Source organism: Oncorhynchus gorbuscha, linkage group LG05 (assembly GCF_021184085.1).
Source record: "Oncorhynchus gorbuscha isolate QuinsamMale2020 ecotype Even-year linkage group LG05, OgorEven_v1.0, whole genome shotgun sequence".
Classification (NCBI taxonomy): domain Eukaryota; kingdom Metazoa; phylum Chordata; class Actinopteri; order Salmoniformes; family Salmonidae; genus Oncorhynchus; species Oncorhynchus gorbuscha.
In genome coordinates this window covers 10,011,026-10,024,055 of record NC_060177.1, presented here as the reverse complement: position 1 = coordinate 10,024,055, position 13,030 = coordinate 10,011,026, and the positions used below count along the sequence as shown (strand labels likewise).

The 13,030-nt window shown below is 45.8% G+C and overlaps 1 protein-coding gene across 1 annotated transcript in view; it reads right to left on the bottom strand.

The window, feature by feature from the left end:
- Positions 1-13,030, bottom strand: part of LOC124035405 (A disintegrin and metalloproteinase with thrombospondin motifs 17-like) — a 239,411-nt gene that overhangs the window by 33,966 nt on the left and 192,415 nt on the right. The window contains exon 17 of the mRNA XM_046348856.1: positions 11,152-11,232. Within this exon, the coding sequence (XP_046204812.1) occupies positions 11,152-11,232 (81 nt within the window). The remainder of the gene's footprint in view (positions 1-11,151; positions 11,233-13,030) is intronic.

The following is a 13,030-nucleotide window of genomic DNA, read 5'->3' as shown; positions in this document are numbered from 1 at the left end:
TTCAAACCATGTCTCTAACCTAAAATATATATATATTTAATATAAAGAGGAGCAAACAAACAATTAAAATGTAGCAGGCAGGGAAAGTGAACACACACTTCTCTTCACTTCTCTGAAAATAACTTTTGATGCCCAAATTGGCTGCTTTCGAAATAGCCGACCCCGGTCAGTGAGGTTTTACTTCTCACAGTGCATGAACCACAGGAAAGCAGCACAGCATCAGAGACCCAGTCGGTTCCAACAAAGAGAGTGTCCCTTGATGTGGAGACTGTGGAGGTTGTGAGGTCCAGCAAACAGACTACCTCACCACATGTCCACAGTTATCCAGTTATGCTTGACTTAAGGTTGTTGGGTAATGCATTAGAAAGAGAGCGAGGGTGGAGAGAGAGAGAGAGAAAATAAAGAGAGAGAGAATAAAGAGCGAGACAGAGAGACTGTTGGGGTGTGCTGTAAGACATTCCATAAGAATTGAATGTCTGAGCCAGGTTTTTCCAAATGCATGTTGTTTTAATGAGTCTTTTGGAAGGACTCGACGACCAGAGAAGAGCTCCAGAGAAATAAAACACCTTGCACAGTGAATGGACTCTTTCTAAACACGTCTGTTTTACTGCATGTCTATGAACTTACAGATTTAGATGGAATTGAAAATAATTGAAACACTTTACTATAAAACTGCCCAGGAACATAATATTAACTATATACAAAAAAACTACTTCAGATCTTTCAAATTGTGTTTAGCCACATCGTTAAATCAACTTAAATTAAAATGCATTAGAATATTAGCATCACTGTCTCATGGTCATCATTGGAATATTAGCATCACTGTCTCATGGTCATCATTAGAATATTAGCATCACTGTTCCATGGTAATCATCAGAATATTAGCATCACTGTTCCATGGTCATCATTAGGATATTAGCATCACTGTTCCATGGTAATCATCAGAATATTAGCATCACTGTTCCATGGTAATCATTAGGATATTAGCATCACTGTTCCATGGTAATCATCAGAATATTAGCATCACTGTTCCATGGTAATCATCAGAATATTAGCATCACTGTTCCATGGTAATCATTAGGATATTAGCATCACTGTTCCATGGTAATCATTAGGATATTAGCATCACTGTTCCATGGTCATCATTAGAATATTAGCATCACTGTCTCATGGTAATCATTAGGATATTAGCATCACTGTTCCATGGTCATCATTAGAATATTAGCATCACTGTTCCATGGTCATCATTAGAATATTAGCATCACTGTTCCATGGTCATCATTAGAATATTAGCATCACTGTTCCATGGTAATCATTAGGATATTAGCATCACTGTTCCATGGTAATCATTAGGATATTAGCATCACTGTTCCATGGTCATCATTAGAATATTAGCATCACTGTTCCATGGTCATCATTAGAATATTAGCATCACTGTTCCATGGTCATCGCTAGAATATTAGCATCACTGTTCCATGGTAATCATCAGAATATTAGCATCACTGTCTCATGGTCATCATTAGAATATTAGCATCACTGTTCCATGGTCATCATTAGAATATTAGCATCACTGTTCCATGGTCATCGCTAGAATATTAGCATCACTGTTCCATGGTAATCATCAGAATATTAGCATCACTGTCTCATGGTCATCATTAGAATATTAGCATCACTGTTCCATGGTCATCATTAGAATATTAGCATCACTGTTCCATGGTCATCATTAGAATATTAACATCACTGTTCCATGGTCATCATCAGAATATTAGCATCACTGTTCTATGGTCATCATTAGAATATTAGCATCACTGTTCCATGGTCATCATTAGAATATTAGCATCACTGTTCCATGGTCATTGCTAGAATATTAGCATCACTGTTCCATGGTCATCACTGTGTTGTTTACTAGCTCTACAAAAAACATAAATTCTCTTTTCCTTTTCTACATAGTATTTCACAAGTTTCCCTTAGGTACAGACTGAGGATCAGCTTCTCCTCTCCCAATCTTAAGATTAACCAGGGTAGAACTGCCGCTTTCAAGCAGCGGGACTCTAACCCGGAAGCTTATAAGAAATCCCTTTATGCCCTCTGACGAACCATCCAACCGGGAAAGCGTCAATACAGAACTAAGATCGAATCATACTCTACCGGCTCTGACACTCGTCAGATGTGGCAGGGTTGCAAACTATTACAGACTACAAAACGAAGCAAGCTGAGAGCTGCCCAGTGACATGAGCCTACCAGACGAGCTAAATAACTTCTATGTTCACTTCGAGGCAAGTAACACCTAAACATGCATGAGAGCATCAGCTGTTCCGGACGACTGTGTGATCACGCTCTCCGCAGCCGATGTGAGTAAGACCTTTAAACAGGTCAACATTCACAAGGCCGCAGAGCCAGGTGGATTACCAGAACGTGTACTCCAAGCATGCGCTGACCAATTGGCAAGTGTCTTCACTGACATTTTCAACCTCTCCCTGTCTGTCTGTAATACCAAATGTTTCTAGGAGACCACCATAGTCCCTGTGCCCAAGAATACTAAGGTAACCTGCCTAAATTACTACCGACCCGTAGCAGTCATGTCTGTAGCCATGATATGCTTTGAAAGGCTGATCATGGCTCACATCAACACCATTATCCCAGAAACCCTAGACCTACTCCAATTTGCATACCACACCCACAGAAGATGCAATCTCTATTGCACTCCACACCTCCCTTTCCCACCTGGACAAAAGGAATACCTACGTGAGAATGCTATTCATTGACTACAGCTCCATCCCTCTTCTCCCTCCATCCCTCTTCTCCCTCCATCCCTCAACTCCCACCTTTCCCTCTGTCCCTCCATACTTCCCTTCCTTTCTTCCCCATCCCTCTTCTCCCTCCATCCCTCTGTCCCTCCCTACTTCCCTTCCTTTCTTTCTTCCCCATCCCTCTTCTCCCTCCATCCCTCTTCTCCCTCCATCCCTCTTCTCCCTCCATCCCTATACTCCCTCCCTTCCCTCTGTCCCTCCCTACTTCCCTTCCTTTCTTCCCCATCCCTCTTCTCCCTCCATCCCTCTTCATCCCTCAACTCCCTCCTTTCCCTCTGTCCCTCCATACTTCCCTTCCTCTCTTCCCCATCCCTCTTCTCCCTCCATCCCTCAACTCCCTCCATCCCTCAACTCCCTCCATCCCTCTTCTCCCTCCATCCCTCTTCTCCATCCATCCCTCAACTCCCTCCTATCACTAGAGAGGATCCCAGCCTGTCCTATCATTACACACAGAACTAGATGTCTCAAGCCCCCAGTGTACCCTTCCTGTTGACAAAGCACTTAACAGTTAGAAAAATGTTTAATAGCTGTTGTCAGAACACTCAAAAGGAAACCGCAAGAGTGAAGTGTTCAAACACTTTACAAGCGGCTGACAAATGAGTGTGTTTATCGGCTTTCAAATTTCCCTGCAGAGTCGACAGAGAACAACACATGCTAGACAGTGCAGAATGTTTTAGCACTGGCTTAAGACTGGGGCAGCCAAAGTCAACTGGCAGAACAACAACATAGCATTTACAGTAGTTATATACAAGTCAATCAATCATTTTTTAAAACAGCTTTCAAAAATGACCCGGGCGCCACGGCCTCTCTAACTCAGCAACCTGTCTTCCTCTCACTCTCTCAAAGCAACCCCCACCTCTACTAGTGCCCCGTCTAATCCAATCACGTGGTTAAATGCAAGAGCCCATGGCTTACCCAATCACATCAATGCAAATATCCTCCACAACACCTCAGAACAAGCAGGCAGAAAGAAACATAAATATTTCACTGAGGTTCAACTGTTAATATCACAGATAGAAGGAGCTTAGTTACCAGTATCCTTGTTAATATGGCTTGTTCAAAAAATAATAAGTTGACGGCGAGTGGACGGAAAATGCATTCTCCCCACAACCAGAACAAAACAAATGTGCCTGATATGCAGCGAGTCCGACGCCCTCGTGAAAAGTGGCAATGTTAAGCGTCATTACACCAAGCATAGTAATATAGATCAGACTTATCCTCTGAACACGGAGGTGAGAACAAACAAGATTAAACAACTCAAATCCCAATATGAGACAAAAAGTCCATGTCCATTTCCTGAAAGCCCAACAACGTGCAACGGAGCGTTCACTGAGGATAGATTGGGTTTCGGGAAAACACACTGAGATGGTAAAAGAACGCATGTGTGAAGTTGCTGACACCTTGTTTGCAGGTAAACAATAAAGATTACCGGTACCCCCTGTTTATAGCCTTGTTATTGTTATGTTATTGTGTTACTTTTATTTTTTACTTCAGTTCATTTGGTAAATATTTGATTAACTCTTCTTGAACTGCACTGTTGGTGAAGTGCTTGTAAGTAAGTATTTCACGGTAAGGTCTACACTTGTATACCGCATGACAAATAAAGTTTGATTTGATTCCACAGCAATGAGGAGAAATGAAATATTAGCTGAAGATTTGACTTCACAACTTGATGAGGTCATTCAGAATGCACCAAGCATTTCATTGGCTGTGGATGATTCAACAGATAACACTGATAATGCCCTGCTTCTGTTGTTTGTCAGATTTTATTATGAAACAAAGACGTAATTCTGGGATGAGCTGTTGGGCTTAACAAATCTAGAAGCAGACACACAGGGAGATTAGGTCAAAGGGATGTTGACCAAAAGGGGAGAGATCTGAAGTCAGTCTGAAGTCAGTCCACAGATGGAGCTCCAGCCATGGCAGGAAGAGGAGGGGACTGGTTACACGTTTAAAAGAGGACCACCCTGTCCTGACATCAAATCATCCATCAGTCTGTCCTGTTTGCCAGTCTGGGAAAAGAGTATTCTGAGGTCATGACAACGATGATGAAACTGATCAAGAACATCGCCTGCTACGAGGCTTTCTGACAGAGGCTAATGCCAGCTTTGATGACTTACTACTGCACAATGTCAGATGGCTCAGTGAAGGCGGGGTTTTGGAGCCTTTCTGGGCCATTCAGGAGGAAATCAAAGCTTTCTTATCAGAGCAAAAGAGTGACAAGGCAACTCAGTTTTCTGATGACGAGAAGAGGGAAACAGTAGCATTTTGACAGACATGACATCACACCTCAATCAACTGAATGTTAAGCTGCAGGACAAAACAGTGTGACAGACATGACATCAAACCTCAATCAACTGAATGTTAAGCTGCAGGGACAGGACAACACAGTGTGTGATATGATAGCAGCAGTCTGAAATTGGAGCTTTTCAAGAATGATCCCCAGGGAGAACTCCAATCTTCTGGTGCAAACGCAGGGAGGCAGAGATGTTCCCAACCATGTCGATTTCATCCAGAAGCTGATGAAGAACCTCAAAGCTAGCTTTGATGACTTTTTGATATTTTTATTTAACCTTTATTTAACTCGGCAAGTCAGTTAAGAACAAATTCTCATTTAAAATGACGGCCTACCAAAAGGCAAAAGGCCTCCTGCAGGGATGGGGGCCTGGGATTTCACTGCTGGAAGAGAATCGCTTGCTGTCATCCAGAACCATCTTAGTCACAAAAAGTTGTCAAAGGAAGCTAAACAGCTCTTCAGATGGGTAGATGTTGTCAGAGGAAGCTAAACAGCTCTTCAGATGGGTAGATGTTGTCAGAGGAAGCTAAACAGATCTTCAGACGGGTAGATGTTGTCAGAGGAAGCTAAACAGCTCTTCAGATGGGTAGATGTTGTCAGAGGAAGCTAAACAGATCTTCAGACGAGTAGATGTTGTCAGAGGAAGCTAAACAGATCTTCAGACGAGTAGATGTTGTCAGAGGAAGCTAAACAGATCTTCAGACGAGTAGATGTTGTCAGAGGAAGCTAAACAGATCTTCAGACGGGTAGATGTTGTCAGAGGAAGCTAAACAGCTCTTCAGACGGGTAGATGTTGTCAGAGGAAGCTAAACAGCTCTTCAGACGGTAGATGTTGTCAGAGGAAGCTAAACAGATCTTCAGACGGGTAGATGTTGTCAGAGGAAGCTAAACAGATCTTCAGACGAGTAGATGTTGTCAGAGGAAGCTAAACAGATCTTCAGAGGAAGCTAAACAGATCTTCAGTAGATGTTGTCAGAGGAAGCTAAACAGATCTTCAGACGAGTAGATGTTGTCAGAGGAAGCTAAACAGATCTTCAGACGGGTAGATGTTGTCAGAGGAAGCTAAACAGATCTTCAGACGGGTAGATGTTGTCAGAGGAAGCTAAACAGATCTTCAGACGGGTAGATGTTGTCAGAGGAAGCTAAACAGATCTTCAGACGGGTAGATGTTGTCAGAGGAAGCTAAACAGCTCTTCAGACGGTAGATGTTGTCAGAGGAAGCTAAACAGATCTTCAGACGGGTAGATGTTGTCAGAGGAAGCTAAACAGATCTTCAGACGAGTAGATGTTGTCAGAGGAAGCTAAACAGCTCTTCAGACGGGTAGATGTTGCTAAATAAACTTCAGTTAGTGCTAAATACGGCTGCTAGAATCCTGACTAGAACCAAAAAATTTGATCATATTACTCCAGTGCTAGCCTCTCTACACTGGCTTCCTGTCAAAGCAAGGGCTGATTTCAAGGTTTTACTGCTAACCTACAAAGCATTACATGGGCTTGCTCCTACCTACCTCTCTGATTTGGTCCTGCCGTACATACCTACACGTACGCTACGGTCACAAGACGCAGGCCTCCTAATTGTCCCTAGAATTTCTAAGCAAACAGCTGGAGGCAGGGCTTTCTCCTATAGAGCTCCATTTTTATGGAACGGTCTGCCTACCCATGTCAGAGACGCAAACTCGGTCTCAACCTTTAAGTCTTTACTGAAGACTCATCTCTTCAGTGGGTCATATGATTGAGTGTAGTCTGGCCCAGGAGTGGGAAGGTGAACGGAAAGGCTCTGGAGCAACGAACCGCCCTTGCTGTCTCTGCCTGGCTGGTTCCCCTCTTTCCACTGGGATTCTCTGCCTCTAACCCTGTTACGGGGCTGAGTCACTGGCTTGCTGGGGCTCTCTCGTGCCGTCCCTGGGGGGGTGCGTCACCTGGGTGGGTTGATTCACTGTTGTGGTCGGCCTGTCTGCCCCCCCCTTGGGTTGTACCGTGTCGGAGATCTTTGTGGGCTATACTCGGCCTTGTCTCAGGATGGTAAGTTGGTGGTTGGAGATTTCCCTCTAGTGGTGTGGGGGCTGTGCTTTGGCAAAGTGGGTGGGGTTATATCCTTCCTGTTTGGCCCTGTCCGGGGTGTCCTCGGATGGGGCCACAGTGTCTCCTGACCCCTCCTGTCTCAGCCTCCAGTATTTATGCTGCAGTAGTTTATGTGTCGGGGGGCTAGGGTCAGTTTGTTTATCTGGAGTACTTCTCCTGTCCTATTCGGTGTCCTGTGTGAATCTAAGTGTGCGTTCTCTAATTCTCTCCTTCTCTCTTTCTTTCTCTCTCTCGGAGGACCTGAGCCCTAGGACCATGCCCCAGGACTACCTGACATGATGACTCCTTGCTGTCCCCAGTCCACCTGGCCATGCTGCTGCTCCAGTTTCAACTGGCCTGGGCCTTAGGACCATGTCCCAGGACTACCTGACATGAGGACTCCTTGCTGTCCCCAGTCCACCTGGCCATGCTCCTGCTCCAGTTTCAACTGTTCTGCCTTACTATTATTCAACCATGCTGGTCATTTATGAACATTTGAACATCTTGGCCACGTTCTGTTATAATCTCCACCCGGCACAGCCAGAAGAGGACTGGCCACCCCACATATGCTCTCTCTAATTCTCTCTTTCTTTCTCTCTCTCGGAGGACCTGAGCCCTAGGACCGTGCCCCAGGACTACCTGACATGATGGCTCCTTGCTGTCCCCAGTCCACCTGACTGTGCTGCTGCTCCAGTTTCAACTGTTCTGCCTTATTATTATTTGACCATGCTGGTCATTTATGAACATTTGAACATCTTGGTCATGTTCTGTTATAATCTCTACCCGGCACAGCCAGAAGAGGACTGGCCACCCCACATAGCCCGGTTCCTCTCTAGGTTTCTTCCTAGGTTTTGGCCTTTCTAGGGAGTTTTTCCTAGCCACCGTGCTTTTACACCTGCATTGTTTGCTGTTTGGGGTTTTAGGCTGGGTTTCTGTACAGCACTTTTGAGATATCAGCTGATGTACGAAGGGCTATATAAATAAATTTGATTTGATTTGATTTGATGTTGCATCACTGCAAATGGAGTTGATTGAGCTACAAGAAAATGTGTCTTTGTGACCCTGTCTTATATTCTGGGGAAAGATGGAAAGATGGTGCCTGCAGCTGATGTCCCTGTTCTCAAGGAACTAGCACTAGACATCCTGCCCATGTTTGGCTCCACATACAGCTGTGAATCAGCCTTCTCCACAATGAACTTTATTCTAAACAAATATCGCTCCAGGCTCACCAATGGACACCTGCACCAGTGTCTCAAGAATTGCTCTCACACCATTTGTGCCAAAGTTCAAAGCATTTTAAAGAGACAGAAAGTGTCATTTCTCTCATTGATGCAAGGTCCACAGTGACTGATACATTAATATGGCATGACCCACAGTGACTTGTACATTAATATGGCATGACCCACAGTGACTTATACATTAATATGGCATGACCCACAGTGACTTATACATTAATATGGCATGACCCACAGTGACTTGTACATTAATATGGCATGACCCACAGTGACTTATACATTAATATGGCATGACCCACAGTGACTTGTACATTAATATGGCATGGCCCACAGTGACTTGTACATTAATATGGCATGGCCCACAGTGACTTATACATTAATATGGCATGGCCCACAGTGACTTGTACATTAATATGGCATGGCCCACAGTGACTTATACATTAATATGGCATGGCCCACAGTGACTTGTACATTAATATTGCATGGCCCACAGTGACTTATACATTAATATGGCATGGCCCACAGTGACTTGTACATTAATATGGCATGGCCCACAGTGACTTGTACATTAATATGGCATGGCCCACAGTGACTTGTACATTAATATGGCATGGCCCACAGTGACTTGTACATTAATATGGCATGGCCCACAGTGACTTGTACATTAATATGGCATGGCCCACAGTGACTTGTACATTAATATGGCATGGCCCACAGTGACTTGTACATTAATATGGCATGGCCCACAGTGACTTGTACATTAATATGGCATGGCCCACAGTGACTTATACATTAATATGGCATGGCCCACAGTGACTTGTACATTAATATGGCATGGCCCACAGTGACTTATACATTAATATGGCATGGCCCACAGTGACTTGTACATTAATATTGCATGGCCCACAGTGACTTATACATTAATATGGCATGGCCCACAGTGACTTGTACATTAATATTGCATGACCCACAGTGACTTATACATTAATATGGCATGGCCCACAGTGACTTGTACATTAATATTGCATGGCCCACAGTGACTTGTACATTAATATGGCATGGCCCACAGTGACTTATACATTAATATGGCATGGCCCACAGTGACTTGTACATTAATATGGCATGGCCCACAGTGACTTGTACATTAATATGGCATGGCCCACAGTGACTTGTACATTAATATGGCATGGCCCACAGTGACTTATACATTAATATGGCATGCCCCACAGTGACTTATACATTAATATGGCATGGCCCACAGTGACTTTCTGTGCTTTCAGATTTTGTTCCTTAACTCTTCTCCAGAAAACATGCACTTCATTTAATTGAGATATTATTTAATAATTCAAGGTCCATGTACAAAGGTTTAATTTGTCTCATTTACAGTTTTGACAATCGCTTATGTTAGGTTTTGAACTTCAGTTGAACAGTTTTGAAAAGAGTATGTAAACATGTGTAAATTGGCCTGTAGGTACATAGAGTTTTGGTGGTGGTTGTGTCTGAGTGAGAAAATAATTCATGACATTTGTAAGATGTTGTCATTGAATGCATTTTGTGCCAAAGCAATGAAACATTATCCAGTTTAACCCACATAGACCACTGTTGTGCTCACTGTCTGAAGAGTTTTGAAAATTGAGTATTGAGAAATGGGTCCTAACGATTGTAAAAACTGTAATGTATTTACCAGTATTCTTGAAAACATTTGATATAACAACATGGTTTGTCACTATGCTGAACCACAGCGCCGATAAATGACCACATCCATCCGGACCTTTGCCACCGAGGACATTTGTGTCACTGGACCGTTTCAGATAGTAGTTGAGTACCCTGCTATAGGGAATACAAGTTCACATCATTAGACAGATAATATGAACTTGTGCGGTTGTCTATAAAAGGGGTTCCCAAACTGTTTTCATCCAGGTCCCCCTTCCAGCATTAGGGAATATCCCACTCCTCCCCTGCACACCCCTATTTCTATGGGTACAAGCACCGAAATGAAACAAACGTTCCACAACCGTCTTGTTGGCGGAGAGAGAATTTAGCAGGTTTAAAGCTTATTTCCTGCAATTCAACACATCTTGCATCATCAGATCCTCTTGTCATGTTAGTCATTATATACCTTAGAGATCTATTTAGAACTTGTGTGTGTGTGTGTGTGTGTGTGTGTGTGTGTGTGTGTGTGTGTGTGTGTGTGTGTGTGTGTGTGTGTGTGTGTGTGTGTGTGTGTGTGTGTGTGTGTGTGTGTGTGTGTGTGTGTGTGTGTGTGTGTGTGTGTGTGTGTGTGTGTGTGTGTGGACCATCTGTGTTTTGGCTATTGATCCCAGGAGAAGCCAAGGAGGTTTGGATCTCCCATGTACCAACGTGTACACTCCAGTCAGAGCAGGACGCACACGCACACACGCACACACACACACACACACACACACACACACACACACACACACACACACACACACACACACACACACACACACACACACACACAGGTATATCTTACAATTGATTCAAATTTAAAATGGTATTTTCCCTAACCCTAATATAGGACACGCCTCAAACAACACCTCTACACAACTGAAACAAACACACTACAAACAGTAATCACATTGTGTGTGTGTGTGTGTGTGTGTGTGTGTGTGTGTGTGTGTGTGTGTGTGTGTGTGTGTGTGTGTGTGTGTGTGTGTGTGTGTGTGTGTGTGTGTGTGTGTGTGTGTGTGTGTGTGTGTGTGTGTGTGTGTGTGTGTGTTTTTACCCAGAAAGCTGTGTGAGGGCCTGTCCTCCACAACTTTGATTCTCCTAGCACCAACGGGGATGACAGCAGCCTCGATGTAACCTGTAGAAACACAAGAGAGTGAGGTGGGTGGAGCCACTCCCAGACCCACACCTGGGGTGAGGAGAGGACGAGAGGTGAGGGGGGATGAGAGGAGGTGAGGAGAGGGGAAGGGGTAGTACAGACAGGGCTGGGCTGGTTCTTTATCCAAGGTGTTCATTTGGAAAGGGATGAAATTATTTTTCTGTGTGAAAGGCAAGGAGGAGGACAATGAAGGAAGTAGAAAGACCTTCTGTCTCTGTGTGCTGGAGCATCACACAGAGCCTGGGTTTGAAAGGAAGGATTCAACCAGAGACAGATAGGTAGGTTGTGACCCAGAGGTCACCATATTCCCTATATAGTGTGATATTTGAGACTAGAGCTCAATGTGCCCTGTATCAAAAGCATTGCACTATATTGGGAATACGGTGGCATTTGGGATTCACACATTGAGATGTACGGCTCTGAATTCAACAGGTGTCATATAAGAGACCAGGAAGTATATGTGAGCAAAATTATCCAATCATTTTGAGGATCCCACTGCATATACACTACTTCCGCTTTATGACATCACTTTTGAATCATTCATTTGATTCTAGCACAGAGATCCTATGAAATGTTCTATGGATTCCAGCCTCAACCCGACTGGGAGAGAAATCTCTGATTAGACCCTTGCCGGCCCTTCCCTCCTCACAGACATGCATCCAAGCACCCACTAGTGTTTGGGCAGTAGTGATGATACAAAGCAGCTCATTGGTTCCCAGGCCCTTGGGTGACTGACTGTGGTCACACTGTTACTTCTGAGGCTTACACACAAATGTGTTAAAGAAGGAAACAAAAAATAGAGTGGAGAGAGATATGAAAGACCCACAGTGAGAGAGAGAAAGGGAGGGAGGGAGGGAGGGAGGGAGGGAGGGAGGCAGGAGGGAGGGAGGGAGGGAGAGAGGGAGGGAGGGAGAAGAGGAAGAACAGAGAGAAAGGGAGGGAGGGAGGGAGGGAGGGAGGGAGGGAGGGAGGGAGGGAGGGAGGGAGGGAGGGAGGGAGGGAGGGAGGGAGGGAGGGAGGGAGGCAGGGAGGGAGGGAGGGAGGGAGAAGAGGAAGAACAGAGAGAAAGGGAGGGAGGGAGGGAGGGAGGCAGGCAGGCAGGGAGGGAGGGAGGGAGGGCAGGAGGGAGGGAGGGAGGGAGGGAGGGAGGGAGGGAGGGGCAGGCAGGCAGGCAGGCAGGCAGGCAGGCAGGCAGGCAGGGAGGGAGGGAGGGAGGGAGGGAGGGAGGGGGAGGGAGGGAGGCAGGGAGGGAGGGAGGGAGGGAGGGAGGGAGGGAGGGAGGGAGGGAGGGAGGGAGGGAGGGAGGGAGGGAGGGAGGGAGGGAGGGAGGGAGGGAGGGAGGGAGGGAGGGAGGGAGGGAGAGAGGAAGAACAGAGAGAAAGGGAGGGAGGGAGGGAGGGAGGGAGGGAGGGAGGGAGGGAGGGAGAGAGGGAGGGAGGGAGGGAGGGAGGGAGGCAGGCAGAGGCAGGCAGGCAGGCAGGCAGGCAGGCAGGCAGGCAGGGGGAGGGAGGGAGGGAGGGAGGGAGGGAGGGAGGGAGGGAGGGAGGGAGGGAGGGAGGGAGGGAGGGAGGGAGGGAGGGAGGGAGGGAGGGAGGGAGGGAGGGAGGGAAGAAGAAGAACAGAGAGAAAGGGAGGGAGGGAGGCAGGGAGGGGGAGGGAGGGAGGGAGGCAGGGAGGGAGAAGAGGAAGAACAGAGAGAAAGGGAGGGAGGGAGGGAGGAGGCAGGGAGGGAGGGAGGGAGGGAGGGAGGGAGGGAGGAAGAACAGGGAGGGAGGGA